Source organism: Eurypyga helias, unplaced genomic scaffold (genome assembly GCF_000690775.1).
Source record: "Eurypyga helias isolate BGI_N326 unplaced genomic scaffold, ASM69077v1 scaffold2462, whole genome shotgun sequence".
Classification (NCBI taxonomy): Eukaryota; Metazoa; Chordata; class Aves; order Eurypygiformes; family Eurypygidae; genus Eurypyga; species Eurypyga helias.
Genome location: NW_010237674.1, coordinates 75,571 through 97,406, shown reverse-complemented (window position 1 = coordinate 97,406; position 21,836 = coordinate 75,571). Strand labels below are relative to the sequence as shown.

Below are 21,836 nucleotides of genomic sequence, written 5' to 3'. Positions count from 1 at the left end.
TTTCTCATGCCTGCTTCTTGCAGGTCTCTTGTTGAGCGGAGTAGTGCTCCATATCGAAACTATCATCACTAGACATACTATTACATTTAGAAAGGACGAATTGAAATGCAAACAGTATTTTCATCCACAATGCCAGATTTTGCTCAGCACTAACAGTCACATGGATGCTTAGTCCTGCATATATCAAGTACATCCATTTACGAAGGAATGCTTATTCTTTCCCTGTATTTTATTTGGCAGTCTCCTACTCTGGAGCAGGACTTGGCACTGCAACTTGTGGTGCAGTTTGGAGTTGCGTTGAGTTGTGTAGCTGTATTTCTCAGAGAGAAATATAGCATTGAGTGTCTCTGCCCGGTAAAGGAATATGCTGCTCTTCCCTGTCCAATCTCACTTCAATCACCAGGAAATGAAGCCAGATAACCCAGAGTGGCTGATTGTTAAGCTATTTATTGACTGCATGAGCCATGACTTGAGCTTTAAAAGCTTGCTTCAGGTTTCTTTTGCAGCCTGTTATGATTTGTCAGCCCTAAAATTCTTTTACTTGGGTACTCCAGTCTCAATCCCATCTTTGAAAAGCAATCTCTTTGCCATGCTGCTGTTGGAGAGGAGCTTATCTAATGGCAGCAGCATTTGTGAATAGGGAAGTGGCATTTCGGTGCCTAATACTCTGTGCTTCATGGTGCTAAATGAAAAATTTGGTCCAACTTACCCCGACCGGTGTATGAACCACCTGAAACTTAATGGGGAAATGCCTCCATCTTCTTTTCCAGAGCAAATCCCAAGTTAGAAGATACAAAGTAACTAAAAAAGCAAGATTGGGATTTGTGATCAGTATTCTAATCAGATTTAGAAAATAAAAAAAGGCAAGCAAGCAAAGGACAGCTAATACAGGAGTCTGCTGAGCGCTAGGCCTTTACCCCAGATGGCTGAGAGCTCCCAGAAATACTTTTGTTCTGAGCACAGACACTGTTAGAGATGACCATCACTGAGGCTGCAGGCCTGCGCTCTCCCCACTCACCAAAGCAACTGCAGCACATGGAGCCATTGGGCAACGCCTCAGGTTGTCAACAGTGGTGCCAGGAGCTTCCTGGGCACTGGGGCTTGCCCCTTGCCCATTCTAATCCCATCCCACGATCATCTGCGCTGCAGAGACTGGGGGCTGCTGTCACAGGTGATGGACTGGGGAGAAAACAGGGGGAAGCAAATCTGCAGTGGATTTCTGAGAGATCCCTGCTGTGGAGTTCCCTACAGGACACCTGGTCAGTCTGAGTGCAGAGAGAGGCGCGTAGTTTCATTTTCACAGCACTTGGGGGAAAGCCCTGTAGAAGGGCTGATGCATGAAAACTGGTTATGTCACTTAGAGAGAACCTCAAGACATAGAAATAAGAAATGACACAACACTTTTGATGTACCAGGGTAACCCATCAGACTTGTAAAATGACTACAGTTCATCACTAGGCTTTTTAATAAGACTGAAGCAAGGTGGTACTGGCTTACACATTTAAGCAGAGGATACTTCATGGCATTTTATGAAACAAGTCTTTTAACCCTGCATTCTCTGTTCTTCATGAATGATGGTATCCTTCTGTGCTTGTGTCTGGTGGGGGGAGTCGTCTTTACGTACTAACATGTTTCTGAGAAACTCTGAAACTTGTTTAACAGGACATGTCCTTAAGTCCTGCGAAACAGTTTCCACAGATGATGGGATTGTAATGGTTCTTTCGAAAGCATGTTGCTAATTCTAATTAAAAATAAAAAACTACAGACAAAACAAACAAAAAAAAACCCCTCACCCCTTTGATAAATGCCCAGCTCAATAGATAGAGGGCTGGAGGAGACCATCATAATCATATGGCTATAGTCCAGTTTAGGCCATGAAGTCTATTACTCAGACCATGAAGGGGCCATACATTTAGGATTTTGCAGAGTAGTTTCTGCAGTCAGCACACGCTGGAGCTGGGACATGTTTTTAGACAGAGACACCCACTCTTGCAGGAGCAGTTACCACCGTTATCACACATCAAGGTCAGACTAAATCTCCTTTTTGCTCGTCTGACTTTCTGCCAGGGCTCCCAGATTATTCTCAGTGTTGCTCCTTTCCAGGCTGCAAGGCCTGCTGTGCTTTTAAGCGTGTGCTGCAGGCTGCTGTGCTTTCCGTCGTCACTCCTGACTGTATGGCTTTCCTACCCGACTAACGAAATGCCATCCTTTGTGAGCATGCGACGTAAGCAGCTGTCATCAGAGGTGCATCTGCTGCAAGACTTTCACTATTCTCTTCTCTCACGCATTTTAGCTCTGAAAATATTTTAAAAAGCTGTACTGGAGCTGACTGAAAACAGCGTTTGTTCCCTTGTAGAGTAAATGGAAGGCTTGTTAGCAGACCCGTTAGAGAGAGGGACACGCAGAAGAAATCACCAACACAAGTTTTGCCAGCCCTCACGTGAAACTGTCCCAGAAATCCCATGCTGAGCTGTCTTCAGCTGGGGACTTGGCGTTCTCGGATTCTGCCTAACAGGAGTCCCCCTTTCCCACCTGTGACTGTTGTGAAATCTCTGTTTTTTATGGTTGCTTTCACGTCTTTAACATGGCATTGCCATGTCCTTCTCCATACCTTCCCGCCAGGGTTGGTGGGCATTGAAAAGAGTATTTTACTCTTCAGCAATTCATTTTGTGTTCAGGTTAAAATGCTCCATTACAGCATTTTAGATTATTTTCTGAGTTGGCATTAAAAAACTTTGAGATGCTTCAGATAAAAAAACAACAAAACAACCAAACAACCCACAAAAAAAAACCCCAAAACACAACACCTCCCCCCCCGAAAATCCCCAATTCCCCAAAAAGTGAAAGCCAAACAACAAAACCAGACAACAAAAACCCCTCAACTGTTTGTTTCAACTTTTAGGAGACTAAAAAAATTCTAAGTTGTTGATAGAGGAAGAAATGGGAATGTGCAGTTTTAAAGGGCTAAAGTTTTTCTGCTTTCTTTTTTCTTGCTTGCTGCGTATCTGAGAAATGAAAGCCACAGTTAATCTTGGAAGATGAGTCCTTATTCTTGTTTTTCTGTGTAAGATGAGAGGAAGAGGCAACCAACTACTGTGAGGAAGCTGCTGAAGAGCATGTGTTGGCTCGTGAGCAGTGAAGTCTGTGCTCAAGTGCGATGACTGTTGGTGCGGGCCCTGCAGTTTACGAGTGGTTTTGTTGTAAAAGGCTGCTGCAATAACTGATTCATGAAGGCATTAAAAGACGAAGGAAATTGCCTATTGTATCACAGAGCATCCAGCTCTGAAGTTTATGGGAATCAGAGGGCCCCAGGCCCTGGGCATTTCACAAACTTTTTTTGGTACAGCTGATTATGCGGCACTCAGTTAAAAAAGTGACAATGTTACATTTGTAGGAGCATGGAAAAGTGATAGACTTGGCCTCTAGGGGAAAAGCTGCTTGTATAGTGGTTTCTAGTTCACTCTTGGGCATAGTTCTTAAATAAATTAAACACAAGAAAAGACTGAGGTGGCTTGCCAGATCTGTTTCATAAGTGAAAGAACTAGAAAGGTAATAGTCCGAGTAATGAAATGTTCATTTACGTGGAGTTTTTCAGTCTGTGGTTGCTCAGATGGACAACCATTGGGCACGATGGGAGTTAGAGGAAGGAGCGGTAGATCTGGCGAGGGGGCAGAGATGTTTTTGACTCTATGTTGGCAGAGGGATGCCAGTCACTGCTTGCAGCATTGCCCGCAAACCAGCATGGCCACGGCAGTTAGCATGGCCCCTGCCAGCTAGCGTGGCTCACTGCTTCCCAGGATGTTCCTTCTGTCCTGGAGTGGAGAAAATGATAGGGATGTTCCTGTCCAGCCATACCTATATGTCTGGGCAGAAAGGAGCAAGCAGGTTCTCATGCTCCTGTCTTCATAGCCTTCAAAGGATGCTTCCCAGAGCATCTGGTATTACAGGTATGTGTGAAAGCAGGTATCCAGGACCTTCGGTGTAGCTCAAGCAGAAAACCAGTTGAGGTCCTCTTCTCGTCGAGCTCCTGCAGCCAAGAAAGGGTCCATTCATTTGGCAATTTTACTTTTCTCAGCCATGTAATGACAGGTCCTAGTTCATTGCATTCAAACTGCTTTTATTGAATTGAACATAACTCTTTTTTGTGAGCAGGTGATTACAGTAATCTTGGTAAACTACCTTTTGTGACCCCCTTCCATCACATACAGTACTAGTTTGATGCTGAATGTTTCTGTGAATTTCCTAAGACTTTTTCACCTGTTTCTCTCTATGTAAAGAACGTAGCCACGTGGTCCTTTGATATCACGTATTGGATTTGATTGTAAAATGCAGGTAAGCGTGCCTGCTGGGTGTTGTAGAAAGCTGGGCCGTGTCCACCTTATGTATTAATGAACAGAGCGTTGTGCTGGACAAAGCAGTGTACGTGGCCTTCTGGGAACACCTAGTTGGTCTTTAGATGGTTGTTTTGGTGATTTGATGCGATTAAATTTATTGTATCTTTTGAGAGGTTTTCCCTCAGATAGAAAATGAGCTTTAGACCCACATTTGTTCTGGAGACAGTTTCCTCTTTCTCCCTATTGTGATCTGGGATTCAGCCTGTCAGGAAGAGTGTGAGGCCAGGGAGGGTAGAAGCATGTGGGTTTTTTTCACTTTTAATTTTATTTTCTTTTTCCACAGGGTAGGTCTGTTTCTTTAACAACCTTCTACCGAACAGCAAGAAACATCATGAACATGTGCTTCACAAAGGAGCCTACAGTAGCTGAAGTAGAGGTGAGGGCAGCACAAGGGATTGTAAAAGTTTTTATTTCAGGGGATTGAGTATGGGAATTCAGTATGGTTGATGTTCACGCATTACCATAAGCAGTTTAATGCAGTCTAGTGCAGGAGAAAAATAAATGGTTAGATGGTCATGGTACTGATTCTTACTTAAAATTTTGGACATTTTTAATAAAGATGTTGAACCAAGGGAGAGAAAGAAGTCTTAATCTGTCACATGCTGAAGCACAGGAGCCAAGACGATCTAAATCCTCTCTTCCCAATTCTCTGTTACTTTTCAGTATTTATATTCTTCTTTTTAGGCAGTGTTTTATGTTGAATTACGCTGAGGTCATGCAAGCCCTGCAAATTTCTGGAGCTTATGTTTTAATGAGAGATACCTGTTCAGTGAATTAAAAATGCACTACTGTTTTTTCTTACCACAGCAAGAATATTGGCGGATAGTGGAACAGAAAGATTGCCATGTAGCAGTGCATTGTGGAAAAGTAGATACCAACACCCACGGGAGCGGCTTTCCTGTGGGAAAATCTGAACCATTTTCAAGGTGAGATCACCAGATCTACCTGCTTTGCGGACTCGTGCCAGCTGCCCCGTTGTGCTGAGTGGAGGTGGGGGCACAAGGCTGGCAGGGCAGCTTGGTGCTGGGGACGTTGGCAACGGGAATTGACATGCATCTGCCTCTGTGTCATCCCTTAAATAGGCATGGGTGGAACCTCACAGTCCTTCCTAATAATACAGGATCCATCCTGCGACATCTTGGTGCTGTGCCTGGTAAGTTAAGTCTCTCTTCTATGTATCCAGCGGGTATAAGTGTCCTCTAAGTGTGCTGCTGTTGTCACCAAAGTCTTCTTCCTCTTTCTGGCCCCTTTGTTTGCTGGCTGACCGAGTAGACATGCAGTTTCTTGTAGCAGGTGGCATTTAAAGGAATGAAGGTGGGTGTGGATGTAAAGAATTCACGAATAGCTGAGACCGCATACCTGGGAAGGACCAGTGGTACTTGCAGCATCGCTTTCTGTTGTTGCCAGTACATCGGTGTTCTTGCTTTGTGGCAGGGTGATGAGGGATAGAGCCGTGCAACTTACTTACTTGCAAACCTGGTCTGGTAGCACACAGGTTTTCTAAATTAATTGTCATGAGTGCTCCAGCTGCATGCGTGCCGTTGCAATTTACTGCTAGAAACATGAGCTGAAAGCATAATTCAGTCTCCTGTGCAGGTGTTGAGCCTGAACAACTCCAGGATACCTATTTACAAGTACATGTACACTTGGCAACACGAAGCAACCTCTTCTAATCAATGACATTGATATTCTTTAAAGAAATTAAAAATACCCAGAATAATAAAGAATAAATTTTCTTTTACAGCTATTAGAAAACAGATATGTTCAAGGGCACTGTAACTGGCTGGTAGATGTTTTGTTAATGGAAAAACGCTGAATTTGTTAAATTATTCCCTGTGAACTGTTCGTTCTAGTAGGAAGACTTAAGGGTCTGCTCGTGGGTAGAACAAGATTTTCAACTGAAACGCCCTCTCAAACTGTCTTTTAATTAGAAGCTGCAGTTACTCAAAACTTATTTTCAATCTGTTTCAGGAGTGACAATTCCTTGGCTAAATATTGGCATGGTCTTTTCTACCTCATGCTGGTCTCGAGACCAAAATCACCTTCCATACATTGACTACTTACACACTGGTGCTGATTGCATTTGGTAGGTATTCCTGTGTTTTGTTTTCTCCGCATTCACCGCAGTGGCTGTCGTTAGGCTGGTGTTAACAGCAGCTCGTGTAGTATCTTTTGCACCAAGGAATCTCACCTAGAAGGTCCAGTGTGTGTGATCACAGTTTTAATGGGAAAATGAAGTATAAACTTAAGTGATGAAACACCCTTTCCTGGAGGAAAAGTTCCACTTTATCTTCCATGCTCCATTCTGAGATACTTAGCGATAAACTGTTTCTTCTTGACATAATCTGTGGAAAGTTTTCATGGCATAGAAGCCAAATGAGAGCTAGTCAAGGTAGGCTTTCCTTAGGCTGACAGGGAGATACTTGTCGAGCTAGCTCCATATTGTCACCTGTAAAATGCTTGAATCCACACTCTGACTAAATAGGCATCACTTGCTTACTTTATGCAAAATATCTTCAAGTCTGTGTCTACCAGGCTCCTAATATCTTCTCTCACATACATTTTTCTCATTATTATGTGATGATCGTTTTTAACACGATTCCAAATATCATTCTGGTGGCTCAGTGTGGACATCACCAGTTGGCTGCTACCTACATTTCATGTTTGTAGACAATTCCTGCAAATACTTAACATTCAGCTTATCAGTGGTTTTGAACATGGTGAATCCCTCCTGAATTCAGTGCATACGTACTGCTATGGGTGATGGCGTGTTAGATTGCAGTGGAAGGACAACAGCTGATGGATGGATTAGAGGAATCAGGTGCCTCTGGCATGTCACGTGCCTTTCTGCCAGGTTCCTGTGATCCAAAGGGATCAACAGTGAGAACAGTGAATCATAAGCAATGTAACTGTATTTCTTGATCAGAGAAAATGCAATAAAGGGAGAAGTTGTTTAAATGGTGCTCCCCTGAAAAGGTGAGAAGCTGGTTCCCTTTCAGCAACTCCCCTTTTGAACCCTGAGCTACTGGCTCCTTGTGATATGACGGAAGGCTTTTAGCACCCCTTTGGCATCCAAGAGTCCCTGTGGTGTCAGTGTCAACTGCATTTCACTCACTTGGAAAGTGTGTGCTTCCACCCTTACCTTTAATTCCCCTATTTCTCAGCTGCTGCTGATCGCAGCAGTGCTGACCCAGCTGCCACTGGGAAGGCACATGGCCCAGGAAAAGGATTTGAAATCTTGGAGGTAACCATTAAAACAGGAGCTCCTCTCTAAATATTTTAAGTTGGAGAAATGTATGCGAGCATACCAAGGGGTAAAGGTAAACACTGGATTATGCTGCAGACCTGGGAATTTCTGTCACTTTCTGTCATGGGCATTTCATGGCTCTTCCCCCTCTTCTCTGAATAAGGAACCTGTAATCTTTCATAATAATATATTATCAGAACAAATAGCTAAGCAAGCTACATTGTACTCAACCTTAGCTGACTCTGTTTCTCTCTCTGACATTCATCTAGTCTTAAAGGACAGTAAATCCCAAGCAGAATACATTCAGGAATCCCCTAATCAAGTTCTCAGGCCACTCTTCATACAGAGCACGTCAAAATAGTGCCTTTTGGGATTGAAAAGCCAGCCAGAGCTATAGGAAAGGCTACTCTTTATGTTTTTCCAAGCCAAGAAGAAGAAAACCAAAGAAGCCATTTGCTTTCTCTTGATGGGCTTACTTATACACACAATTATATAGCTTCAGGTGTTCTTGTGATGACTGCCTTGATGAAATGTGGATAGTGAGCAGGAATAACTCATAAGAAGGAAGAAGTGAAACTCCCTTTGTCTGTAAAAGCTGTTCCTTAGCAAAGGCTGCCAGGCTGAAGTTTCAGGCTAATATGCATTTTTAACTCATTACAACTTTTAATGTTGCAATGAAGTACCCAGCTTTATTGAGGAATAGATTAATTTAATGACTCTGGGTCTGGTGTAGTATCTGGAGAAGCCCTGACAGCATTGCGTTCACCGAGGGGTGGAAGCAGGCAATGGGGCACCAAAGCTCTTCTCCGTCTTGCCAAGCCCACCCAGCATCCAGAGTTCTTCTCTTCCAAGGACAGGTCCCTGTATTGCTAAAATCAGGGGTGTTTAATTTACCTGTAGATTACTTGGGTCACTGTCTAATCTCTGAGATTTACCTCCTGAAGAGGAAACAGGGGAACTCAGTTTTCATGCAGGGCAGAGGTCAGCAACCCAACCTTTATGTTCAGGAAGGATCCTCAGTGCCCATTAAAAGATGATCTTGTTCTGCCCAAGACACTCAGACGTCTATGCTGGCTGCTCCCTTCCCGCCTTTAGAGGTCCACGAAGAATTGTGCGTGAGTGAAATTGCAGCATGCGCCTCAGTCCTGGCAGTAGTCAGGGTCCCATGCACCTCTGTGCTGCCTCTCCTTTTCACCCATCCTTCCCGTGCTTCTTCCTGGGCCCAGCTTGTGAGGGACTGCACGCTTGAACCTTTCAGCTGTTCCAGCTAGTTTACTGATCCTAAAAGAAAAGAGCGGGCTCTGCCATGTTCTGATTTGAATTGAAAATGTTTTAATTGCCATTTGAAATCTGTTATTACAATGTAACTAGAGCAGCCTGCACACCGGCAGCTGTTCTGCAGCTGTCACTGTTAGCCGGGCAGGTACTGCGACGTACTGGATACGCGGTGTGCCGTTACGGTGGCTGTTGGCCCTTGAGCCTCACCAAGATGAGGTTCTTGACCTCACCTCTCTATAACCCAAGGATTTTTTAGCAAAGTCCTAATCGTTGTCAATATATATACCAGGGGTCAACCTATGTAACCCTGGGCAGCCAGCGCATCAGAGCCCTTACGGTGGCTACAGTTAGCTGTACAAGTAGATCCTGTCATCTCTTCTGGTTCTTGGCTTGAAGAGCAACAAAGACAAAGTCATCATCAGTACAGTGAACAGTAACAAGACGTTCAAATCGTGGGAAGTACAGCCACCTACAGACGAATCAAGCAGGATAACTCCGTCTGATGCAAACAGACAGCGTTAGTGCATATTATCCTGACGAGGTCTGTAAGGCCAGCAGAACGCTTTATGGAATCAGTGGAGAGACCGGATGGATGTCAAGAAAACTGCACCCATTCCCCAAAATCTTTCCAGATTTTTTCTATTCTCTTGTTGCCAAAAATGTTAGAAAAATGTCTCTCCGTGCGTCTGGAACGGGCACGGAAGGACTCCAGATTGAGGACTCATTGCTTAAAGTAAGCAGTGAGATAAATCCTGATAAATCTGGACATGCATTTTATTTGCATGAGCATAACAAATCCAAATAAAGTAAAGTCACATAAAAGGCCTAGCATGGCAGCAACTCCAGGCAGGTTTGGGAATCCCAGGACTTGCACTGTGTTTCCCACCAAGCTGTGATGCTCAGTTCACAGTTGTCAGCTACCAACTACCAGATCTTGGTAACAACTGTCTCCTGGGTGGACGTAAACCATTACCCTTCTGGTAGGGTGCAGGCAAGAGCAGCGGCTAATTGTCACTGTATCTCCTCTCTGCATCCAGCCCAATAGCAGTTCTCTGGGTGTGGGAAGCTAAGACCCAAGACTCCTGGTTTTTCTTGTCACTTCTGTGTAGGGGGCGCTGCTGGCAGCGAGCACAGGGAGATCAGCTGCTCCCTTAGCTTCTAAAGCAGAGGAAGATGTGCACATACCCAGCAGTTCTAAATCTCTCTTGCTGCTTTGGCTGCTTTTAGTCAGGTCTTTTTTTTGTTGCAGGGGAGAGGAGGGACGTGGGATTTGTCTAGTAAGCAAGGCAAGAATGTCTTAGGCTACTCTGTGTACTAACAGTAAAGATGATTTATGGTTTCTTCATTGTTACAAACAGAAAACATTATTAAATAAAAAGATCCTTTGGTTGCTGCACAGGTAATAAATACAACCATTTATGATAAAGATAACCATATATTGGTGCTCAGGAGATGCAACTTCTGCCCATCATTAGCTGTTTTGGTGCCATTACAATGAACATCACTCTATTGCTGATTTCTCTCCCCTGATTTTACAGAGTTTTCACATTTCTGTTTTGGGGATTTTATGGCCATTGGCAGCGAGTGAACATCATCAGACTGAGTCTAAATAAACAGCTTTCCATGGATCCTCAGTGTTTTACCAAAAAGATCTGTGTGGAAAAACTGTGTTTAATTTCGTTCCTTTAATGAATGTCTTGGTCTGAATTGCGTGGTGCTGTGTATCTGTGGGCCCTTATTTACTCCACAGTAAATCCTTCTCTTTTCCTCTGACAAAACACCAGGTATTGCATTCATGCTGCGGAGGAGAACAAACTTGATGATGTGGTACATACCCTGCTGCAAGCCAATGGCACTCCAGGGCTGGAAATGCTTGAAAGTAATGTAATGGTAGGTTAACCCTGGGAGAGGTGTTCCCATTTGAGAACCCCAGGATAATCTGAAGGCTGGTTGGTTGGGGATTTATTTTGGTTTTGTCTTACACTACATTGGTGCAGAGGCTGCTGTTAAAATCTGGCTGCTTTCTGCTTCCAGTGTTTACCCACATGGCATTTTTCTATCATGGCTCACATGTTAAAATGTCCAAATGAAAATAAATGTGACAGTGCAATAAATGTCAATTTTTAATATTGTCCATAATGTTTTTAACAAAGGGAGTGTTTAGTAATCAATTAATCTGCCATGGTTGGCATTTTATGATGCCAGCATGGATATGAGAAGCCTAATACTCCAAAGGATTTCAAAGTATTTTTGGCTCCCTTGTTTATTTTGTGGATAACAATTTCCACTTTGGGCATTTGGGAGCCACAACAAAACCAGCTCCTTCAGCTGCCCATGTTAACATGTCTCACAGGAGTGCAGTAGCAAGGTGGATTCAGTGCCAAGTCTGAAAAGATCTAGATGGGAAACCGAATGGCCTGCATTACTTTCTGTAGTAGTGCATAGGATTATTTTGAGGCGTTGTATTTGAAATTGTTTGGCAAGTGAAAGTTTAAACTGTTGGTTTCCAGAGCGCCACTTCTGTAATGCTCACTCCAAACACTAAGCTTCAGCATGTGCAGAAGGGAAGAGATGAGCTGCTGGCAGAGCACAGCTTTTCTCCACACCAAGTAGCACGTGGCAGTACCCGGCGAGGAAGGGGATCCAACTGTCAAAATTCCGATTTATTTCTTTCTTTGTTGTTTTGCTTTTATGTCTTTCTAGATCTCCCCAGAAATCTTGTGTAAGGAGGGGATCAGGGTGCACCGTACTGTACAGCAGAGCGGGCAGTTTGTTGTCTGTTTTCCTGGATCCTTTGTGTCTAAAGTGTGTTGTGGCTATAGTGTTTCTGAAACGGTGCACTTTGCTACCACCCAGTGGACAAGTATGGGGTTTAAAACAGCCAAGGTAAGTTGAGAAAAGGAGTTAAAATGGATTCACGGCCCTGCCATCTAAACCGACAGCAAACCAGACATTCCAGGATTTGGTAGTATTGTGAGACTAGTACAACTCTGTCTATTTTTGTGGACTGTTAAATAAATCTAGGAAAAAGTTCTGCAAGGCAGAAGGCAATCCAGTGTTTTCAGAAAAGCAGGAGATAATAATTGATAGCTAAAACCTTCTGTATATTTGAAAAATTCAGAAGATTGTTATGCCTGCAGACCAGTTTGCAAGGAAGCTTTTCAAAAATCCCTTCAGAGCTAATGGTAATATCTTGTATTATGCTTACTAATTTTTTTTAAAGTGATGTTTTCTAGAACCATTAGAATCTCAGGTGCAAATATCTGAATAACTGTGCTTGTTAGCTCGTATGGTAGGCAGAGTCAGTTAATACTCACAACTGTATTGCTTGTCTTTCTCTGCCCCTTCATTCAGGAACAGCTGTTGATCAGGGCAATTACATTTTTAATCGACTTGAAAATCCTTAGGTTCACTGACCAGCCGATCCAATACTAAGCTGTAAATAAAACAAAGTTCCCGTTCCCTTTTCACACAACTGAGTCAGGTTTTCTGCAGGAACAAGCAGGCGAATTGCCCAATCGTCATGATTTTGGCTACGTTTCTCTGTTCTTGGACAACGAATATGTGTCACTAATTGTGTTCCCAACCTCCTCAAATACACTATGGGTTACAGATGCTATTTTGGTAGTGTTTTGTAGCTAAGCCACTAGTAAATTATTGTTTACAGCTTCAGACCAAGTGGTTAGTAATTAAATGTAATATGTCCACAGTTAGGTTTTGGTTCTTTAGGGTTAATGGAATTCTTCCAGCCTGGTTATACTAACTGTATATTAACTTAGTTTGAAATAAAAGGTTATTTTATTACAGATTTATTCTGGGGGAAGGTGGGAATTGTATATGTGTGTAGGTAAGGAATGAGAGTCCTGTGCTAACCTTTTCTGTCTGAAGGTACACAATTCTATTAACTCCATATGCTGTATTTATTCCTCTGCTGAACAACTGTTTGATATTGTGAAAATGCCACTCCTGTAAGAGACAGAAATCACTATGCAGCAATTAAAAAGCTCTTCTTGGTGCCTCAAATTCTGAAGAACAGTTTCTTTTGATTAATTTTTAAGAGCTTTGCACTGGGTAAATATAAGCTGACTGAAAATCCAGCAGATTCCGATCTATGATAACCTACCTTGGAAAGCGAAGTCGCAGCTCTCACAAACTTCACAAGCACCACAGATATGTGTTTATATCAAAATAACTCTGGAAACACCTACTGCATTGTTATTTTCCTTTTTTTTTTTCTCTCTTCTTTTTTTCCCTTTCACCCTCTTCTTTCCTCAAACTATCCTGTGTTCTTAACTCCCTTAAATTTTGGAAATTCTTCCTTGGTTCCTTCACTTTGACACATCACTTTGCCATTTTCAAAGGCTGGCTGGGATCGTGCTTTTCAGAGGTTGTGAGATGTTTGGTGTAATGAGCAAGACTCCCCTTTTGGACTGTTAATGAACTCTCTGACAAGCAACTGTACCTTCCTGTCTGTCCGTTCTCAACAGCAATATTGACAGTTTCCAGCTGTTTGATACATTGTTTCATTCTGTGATACTGTGACCTGATTTTTTATAGTGACTCTCTTTATATTACTAAACAATGTTGTTTCATTTAATGTATTGAATGACTGCTCAATCTTCTTTAATATATGGAAAAATGAAATTCTGCATCTGAAATTGCATTGATTCCAGTTCATAAGGAGTTGGGATAATTGGTGTAATAAAGAGGGTTTGTATAAAGCCCATATAAAGGAACAGACAGGTGTCACCTAAACTATGTGAAGAACAAGACTGCTGGCTTTTACAAAAACACCCTAAGAGAGCTCTTGAAATTTTAAACTAAGGATGAGGGTAAGGTTTACCGGTGTGGAAGAGTTTGTGTTTGGAATGGCAGAGGGGAAGCTCCACATCTTTGAATAAGACATTGGGCAAAGTCAGCAAAACGCATGTAGGAAACGGGAGAACAGAAAATGGGGATAAATGAATGCACGCTGGTCTAGAGGGTTTGGAAATTAGGAGGACTGTCTGGTTTTAAAGGAGGGCTTTGGTGGTGTAGGGCCTACTAGAAACTTGGTAGGAAGAAGAGGCTCAGGCAGGACGGTAACACACAAAGGAGAAGTACATAGGAAGGTGGAGTTCATCATCTTGTTGGAGCAGCACTGCTGCACACAGAAGGGAAGTTACGGTCAAACAAGCCAGCTTCAGCTCTGTCACCAGTGACAGAATCTCTGTGTGCTGGTCTTCCCATCCTAAATAGGAAAAGTGTGGTATTGGCACCGTGCCCCTGACTGTCCAACCAAGATGCTGGCAGGGGCTTTATATGTATTCCCCACCCCACCCCTGTTTTAGTTTGGGTGAGGAATGTGCTTTTAAAACTCCCCACAATTTTTGCTCCTTGGTAAAAACCACAGAGCTGTCTTAGCCTGAGCAGACTGGGTTGATTTCACAGGAAACCAAATGGGAAGAGGCGCTCCAGAAGCGCACCTGGTGTCTCCCAGTGACGGACAGAGGACCAGGCTAGACTGCTCTGACATGAAGCCGTTGGCTTTACACACACGTGTCGTGGGTGCCTGAGTTGTCGGCATCAACGCCATAGCTCTGCACGTCCATTCCTCTGGCTTCGCCACACTGGATGGTGTGTAGGCATAGCCTGCGTCATGCTAACGGAGATAAGAAAGTTCTGAGGGCAGAACATCTGGTGGTAATGGGAAATGCAGTCCCCTCCCCCTTGGATAGTGGTTGCGTTGGTGTGTGATGCCAGAGCCGAAATGGCTTCAGGGAGCAGCTAGTCAGGAAACCCATGTGAGGAGAAGAAACTGTCGTCTCGCTTCTCCGCAGTGGCGGAGCCCGGTTCAAAACATCACCATCAAATAGCTGTGCTGTGATGGCGACCAGAGATTCAGAGCCTTGGAAGAGCAGTAAACCACAAAATACCCACTACTGTGGTGTTTCATTTCAAAAAGCCTCGTATAAAACCAAGGAAGCTTGTTAAATTGAGAATGCAGAAATCAGGGTGAAGTGCTTGCGTGCAGCATAAATTGTTTAAAGATGCCGTGTTAGAGGTTCACAGCACATGCACATTGCCTAGCAAAAAAAAAAAAAAAATTTCAAATTGCTGAACTTGGCATGGCTAAACACCAGGAGAAAGGAGTCTGTTTGAAATGAGACCAAAAAATCCCTTTTGTGTCCAGAAGATAGAAATGCACATAAAACGACCACTCTAGTAAGATGCATGTAAACACACCCAAATGCAGACCAGAAAGAGATTTTGAAGAACAGCTTGCTAAAGGTCAGAAGAAAACCTTTAAGTGTAGAGAAGACTGAGACCAGGACAGTCAACGTGGCTTTTGCAGAGAGGTCACAACGCCCAGGCCTTGAAACTTTTGGAATGATGCATGGACAAAAGAAATCCATTTGACCGAGTCCGTAAGCATTTCTGAAACACTTTTGGCAAGGTTCCTCAGAAAAGGCTCTTAAATAAAACACCTACAACGGGTTGAAAGGGAAAGTTCACACACCAAAAAAACAACTGATTTAAAGGGAAGCAGAGGATGGGAACAAACGGTCAGTTTGTGTCATGGAGGGAGGTCTCTTTATGCATTCCTCAGGAATTTGTACTAAGACCAGTACAGTTCAACATATCCGTAAATAACCTAGAAAGGGAAATGAATAGCAAAACTAATCATTTATCCTGAGAATATTAAGAGTAATGACAGCAAAAACTGGGGCTTTGGGGCATTGCAGGAAGGTTTTGTGATAGTGAATGATTTGAGTGAGAAAATGGTAGATCAGTGTTGATAAATTTTAAATTTACATTTAAAAAAATAATCCTAATTTGACAGACATAGCGATGGGCTCTGAACAAGCTCTTGCTACTAAGAAAAGAGATCTTTGGATCCCTATGGAACTGCCAGCCAAGTGCTCCAGCTAGGTTTGAAAAAGTCGCCTTGAATGTGAGGAATTGCAGGGGGAGAACAGACAACAAAGCAGAAACATTGCTGTGGCACTGCGTAGGCTCTTGGTACGGCCACAGCTCGAACACGTGTGCGATTCTGAGTCTCTGACTGCAAAAGGAGTAGAGAGGAACTAGAAAAAGCAGAGCCGAGATTGATGAGTAACAGTATGAATTAGCCTGTGCATTAAATATAAGTGGACTACTCAGCCTGGAAAATTAATCACCAAGAGATATGTACAATAGTAAGACCAGGTCACAAGTGGCAGGGTGGTATGTATGTTCACTGACTTTCAAAACATTGAAAAATATGTCACTAGAAGAAATTATTAGGCAGAAAGTCAAAATAAAACAAAAGTCTGTTTTGAAATACTTATCTGTGTATTTCAGTACTCCATGGAAGAGAAAATTGTACATGGATTCAGCAGTTCAGATGCATGCACAGAACCAGCGAGTCGTGCTAACACAGCACAGGAGGTCCCTGAGCCGCCAGCTGGCAGGAGTGCGCCTTGCTTTTTTCTCCTGCCGCTCACTGGGGCCTTGTGTCCCGGGGCAAATCTAACGTGCACAGAACTTCTCATACCACTCCTGAAAGTGCAGCTGTTCCAACCCCACGCAGGGTCTAGGAGAGCAAATAGCTTCTGAGGAAAGCCTTTCTTACCTGTGACCCTCTTTTGGACCCTTTTTGGTCAGGGAAGGTTACTAATCCATTTTATGATAGATATATTAGTTATCATTTCAGTGCCTGCAATCAGTGCTATTAAGAATGATGAATTTTATGTTACATTGGTTCTGATAAAAGAAATACTAAGAACATGTAATTAGGGCTACAAAACAGGGTGGAAAAAAATGAAGGTTAAAGACGTATCTTCAGTTTTGTTTGTGCCAAGCAGGTACTTGGTGGGCTTAACTCCTAACCAAAACGTCACCTTCACATTACACTCTAGCATTAGCGGCATTTGAAAACTCTCCGACTCTATATAAAACAAAACATACCTCTTCAGACACTGGGAATAATCCTGACTTCTCCCAACTGCACAGTAAGCCAAGGAATTTGCCTACGTAAGAATAATGGGAAGAGTTTAAGCTATCAAAACCACTCAGTTAGTATTGACAGAAATGAAAGCTTTAAAAGCTTACAGAGAGGAACCGGTAATGGGCAAAACTGAGCAGAACTGAACCCCCCTCTTTTGCCTGTTGTCTCTTTTCCTTGACATCTCCCCGTTTCGCTAGGCATTGTCTTTTTGATGTTCTAAAAGCTGCAGAGGAACAGCAGTCCTGGGCTTCAAGCAGGCCAGAAGAGCAGATCTTACTGGATGGCTGAGGGTGCAGATAGTGTATGAGTGAGCTTAAGTGATTGGGGTACTCCTCTTGGCCTCCACAAGAAACAGGAATTTTTAGGGAGAGAATTCTGAGGTGTTTGTTGGTTCGTCCACTTCAGTGAACTGCATGCTAGTCTGTTCCTGGGCATCCTCCTTTTTTATTTTTCTCATTTTCTTGACATCTCTCCTATCCTTGTCTTTTCCACTGAAGAAGTTTAATTCTCCTTTTTGAAAAAAGGGTATGCCCTGAAGTGTGGCGACAACGGAGTGCTTGTGTTTCACTTCATTTTCTTTGTAGATGCAGACTTCGCCTGTCTTTTCTCTGCAGTAAATTTCACAGTAAAGCATGTTAAGAAAAGAGAGCATGCAGAGTGATTTCTTTGGGTATATGCCATCATGCATCGCAGATGCTTCTTGGCTCTCTACTGGTGACTTTGAAAGAAAACAAAATCTTAGCTGTAACAGGCACCAGGGTATTCTCTGAGAAAGCAGTTTGCATGCGTTTGGTTTAGGTTTTTGAGTCCTGTTCTGTGGCATTTTCCACATTTTCAACCTGAACATGAGGAAACACTTCTTCACTGTGAGGGTGACAGAGCACTGAACAGGCTGCCCAGAGGGGTGGTGGAGTCTCCTTCCCTGGAGACTTTCAGAAGCCGCCTGGACTTGTTCCTGTGTGATCTGCTCTGGGTGATCCTGCTCTGGCAGGGGGTTGGACTAGATGATCTCTAGAGGTCCCTTCCAACCCCCACCACTCTCTGCATCTGTGTGGCATTGGCTTGCCCCGCACACGTGCAGAAAACCTTCCATAGTCCTTTCATCAGGAAAAAGTGGCCCACTTCAGCAAAGCATTTGAACACCTGAGTTTCCACTGAAATGACTGATTTATAATTGGCATAAACACTTTGTTGGATCCAGACTATGGAAAGCTTTTACATTTGGGTGTTTTAAAAGGCTACTTTTTGCTACGCTGAATTCACTCCTCCTAACTTTTAATTTCAATTTTGCTCAACTAATCTGGCAATTTCTGTCCCAGGAAATGAAGAGACGACGTATAGCCAAACCATTTTCAATGGAAAAGTTGCTTTATCAGATTGCAACAGCAGAAGCAAAAAAGGAAAATGGGCCGACTCTGAGTACGATATCATCACTTCTTGGAGAGCTCAGGTAACGAATTGGGGGCCTGTTGTACTTGTTTTGTTTTCATTGACAGACTCCAGAGGTGGATGACGTAAGTAACCATTTCAGATGCATGTCTTGCACCTCCTTAACCAAGCAAAAGCCCAGCAAACGTACTTGAAGACAGCCACATGTGGAAGAAGCAGTTTCCTCGGCTGTATCTGATGTGAGTGTGCCCGTGGTTAGGATGTCTTACTCTAAGAATTCCCCACTTCGCGCACCATCCGAAAGAATTAAAATGACAGTTTGCCTTGGGCTTTTATTTTGTTGATTCCTGGTGCTGAGAGTCAAGACTTCCCAATGCGTTATGTGAACTAGGTGGTGCCAAGCCGTTAAATACCTTTCTTTGGTTTTTCAAGCTCGTGGCATCAGTAGCCCCTGTCAGTCCCTGCCTGCAACCAGGAACCCTTGTCTTCAGCACCAAGATTGGTATGCTACAGTTGTAGAAGGTCCTTTGTATACAGAAAATTGTCTGGATTTAAACCACTGAATAAGCGAGCAGCTTATGGGTGCTGATGCGTCTTGCATTAGAACTTTTTTTTCTAACTGCGTTAGAATGTTTTAAAGAAAAAAAACGCCTTCGCACTCCTTCTTCTCTCCAGTATTAAGGAAATGTTTAGGGTTTCTCTTAAGATAGGCAAAAAAAGACAATATATTGTTGCCTGGCTTCCTGTGTAATGATCTTCTCTTTTGTTCCCTACCATGTAGTTGCTACCTATCTTTCAAGTTTGTGACAACTGATACTCGAGATGTCAAGAAAGTTTTGATGAATGGAATCTACAAACTGTATTTAACTAACTAGCATGTTCATTTGGAAAATTTCCAGTGACATATTGAAGGGGAAAACAGCCAATGTGTTGTTTTAGTGTTCAGAAATACAAAGAGGTTTGCTGACTGCTTTACCTGCAGCTGGTGTTCCCCCTGTGGGAATAAACACTTCCAAGTGCCTTTTTTTTTTTTCCTTGAAGAGGAAAAGTCTGCAAGTGCAAAAGGTGAAACAGAAATGTTGGTGCTTGCTGTTAGACCATCACATCGACCTCTATCAGAGTGGTTCTCAAACTTCTTCTTATGCTTAGGTTGGAATTCTCTGGAGGATATCGGTCCTTCCTGTGGCTGCTTTTGTAAAACAAAATCCCAAACAACAAAGCCTGAAAAACCCCTAACCAAAGTGGAACACTGTACCGCAACTGTTCCTTTGTTTTGTTTTGCTTGTTTGTTTAGTGTCTTTCGCTGCCGCCTCCCCGACCTGCCTTGCTCGCTCAGTTTGCCCATGCCATTTGCTTAGCTTGGCTCTTCACCCATCCTCCGCTGTGCCTGGTGGAGAGCTCTTTTCTCCCCTTCCATCTGCTCAGCTCACTCCACACTTGCTGTCTTCCACTCAGCTCCAACCCGACCTGCTCTCCTAATGCTGTGCAGTTCAGCATAGGAAGTACTGTCCACCTCGCAGACACCGGTGGGTGAAGGGCGGCTGGAGGGCTTAAGTCTTTACTCCTAACTGTCACCTCCTCCTTGCCCTGGGTGTGCCGCAAGATCGTCGTCTTTCGGCACAGTCACTTGCCCCGCTCTCCCTTCCCTGCCTGAAGCACCTCGTGGCAGCAGGCCCTCGGTTCATCTCTGCCTCCTGGTGAAGGTGGCTTTGTTACTCCTGGCAGCAACGGCTCTTCCTCCTCAAGGTGTCTTTTGGCAACTTCAGGAATGACAGTCATGTCAGCCACATCTCCCGACTCTCCACACGGCCCCGAGCACCCATCGACCTCCAGGAAGTACTCGGCAGTCCCCAGTTTCTCTGGAGCAGTTTGAGAACCACTGTCTCGATAACAGTGGTCGCTGTTAGAACCCGGAGGTAGCTTTTGCCATTAGGCAGCGCTGCTGCGGTGCCGGCTGTCTCTCGCCCTGCGTAGGGAGTGGCACCGAGCTCCAGCAGCACCCAGGGCTTTGCTGTGTGCAGCTGAGGTTTTGGTGGCGGTCGGTGAAAGGGTGATGATGCATGGCTTTGTGGTGCTGTGCGGCGATGCCAGTGTCTGATTGCGTACCACGTTCGCAGGGACACGGAGCTGAGGCAGCGGCGGGAGGTTTTTGCGGAGCCCATTTTTCAGCCACGACAGCAGCAGCACAGGGATGGATGGAAAGAAAAAGCCTCGAAAGTGGTTGCAGTTAGAAACGTCAGAGAGGAGATGTCAGATTTGTCAGCACCTGTGCTATCTCTCCATGGTGAGTAAAACCCTTTGCCCCTGCTGGGGTTCTGTGCCCCCTGGCCCAGCGTACCGTAGCGGACGGGAAGCATTTGAGAGACAGCACGTGGCTACAGCCCTCTCACGCACGCCACGCAAGATGCCGAGGGGTTGGTCTGGTTTGTGTCAGGACACCGATGGCCTTAGGCAGTGGTGACGGAAGACAAGCGTCAGTGTCAGCGGGCTTCCCTCCCCCTGCAAGGAAGGGATAAACTAGTCACTGGGATGCTCCTGGCCACCCCCGAGCACGTCTGCAGTGCACCAGGAGGGTAACAAAGGTACCTGCAGGTTGCCAGTAGTAGCGAGTCGTGGCAGAACAGCCCTCGGGATGAGCTAGCAGCTAAGATACGTGCCCCCAGGTCTCGGGCACGTGGCTACGGCCTGCGCTGCAGCAGCTTCCCTGCAAGCCAGGGTGCAAGGTAGATGTGTCCCGTCCATCAAGCCGAGATCCTGTTTGCCAGCCTGTCAGTTCAAAACCAGAAGTCGTGCCCATAAACATTCCCTCTTTATAGAAGAAACTGCCGGCTGGCTGTTGAGGGTGAGCTAACTGTGGCCGTCAGACTTCCACGGTTTTAGCTGTAGGCAGAACACCTAGAAATACAGCAATATCATTAAAAATAACAAAAGCCCCTTGCCCAACCTTATGTACCACTTAATTCCAAGGTCAGATATTTCAAGACACATAATACGGTGTGTCTGAGTCCAGTCCTTTTTTCTGTCATCTTCTGGGGTGTTTTTGGTTACAAATATTAGGTTTTTGATGGACATACAGTGCAGCTGTTAAATGATGAGATGTAGCTGTTTCCCTCCCTCGGATGGAATATGCTGAGTTCATACATGTCTTCAGACCACTGAGCAACTAACACACATTTAAGCAGGACTAGCTTGAAGTAACTTTAAAATGAGTTTGTCAGAAAAGCCAGCCAACCAAAACCTCCGTAACTCTGGTCCGTTTGCTCCAGAGTCAGTGTAATCGAGGGAAGGACTTTCCTAGTCACCCTTAACAGTAGTAAGGGAGAAAAAGTCAACTTGGTTGTCAGATTCCAAGCTGAATGTGTCAGCTTGGCAGGTAGCCAGCTGAGCAAATGTGACCTCTGCTGAATGAGACAGTAGCTGAGGAATCCTGTGGCTAAGCTTCCGATTTTATCCTTATTCAAGACAGCATTTACAGTATGGGAAACAGCTGCATGCAGGAAACCTTTAGGGTATGTATTAGAAACCAGTAAAGCTTTTTGCATGTATCATTATTTGGATT

At 44.1% G+C, this 21,836-nt stretch overlaps 1 protein-coding gene across 1 annotated transcript in view; it reads left to right on the top strand.

Annotated features, from left to right (window-relative positions):
• JARID2 (jumonji, AT rich interactive domain 2) overlaps positions 1–21,836 on the top strand; it is a 63,491-nt gene that overhangs the window by 38,406 nt on the left and 3,249 nt on the right. The window contains 9 exon segments of the mRNA XM_010147529.1: positions 4,678–4,770; positions 5,202–5,320; positions 5,477–5,547; positions 6,366–6,480; positions 10,704–10,809; positions 11,623–11,805; positions 18,208–18,338; positions 20,395–20,427; positions 20,429–20,561. Coding sequence (XP_010145831.1) covers positions 4,678–4,770; positions 5,202–5,320; positions 5,477–5,547; positions 6,366–6,480; positions 10,704–10,809; positions 11,623–11,805; positions 18,208–18,338; positions 20,395–20,427; positions 20,429–20,561 — 984 coding nt within the window.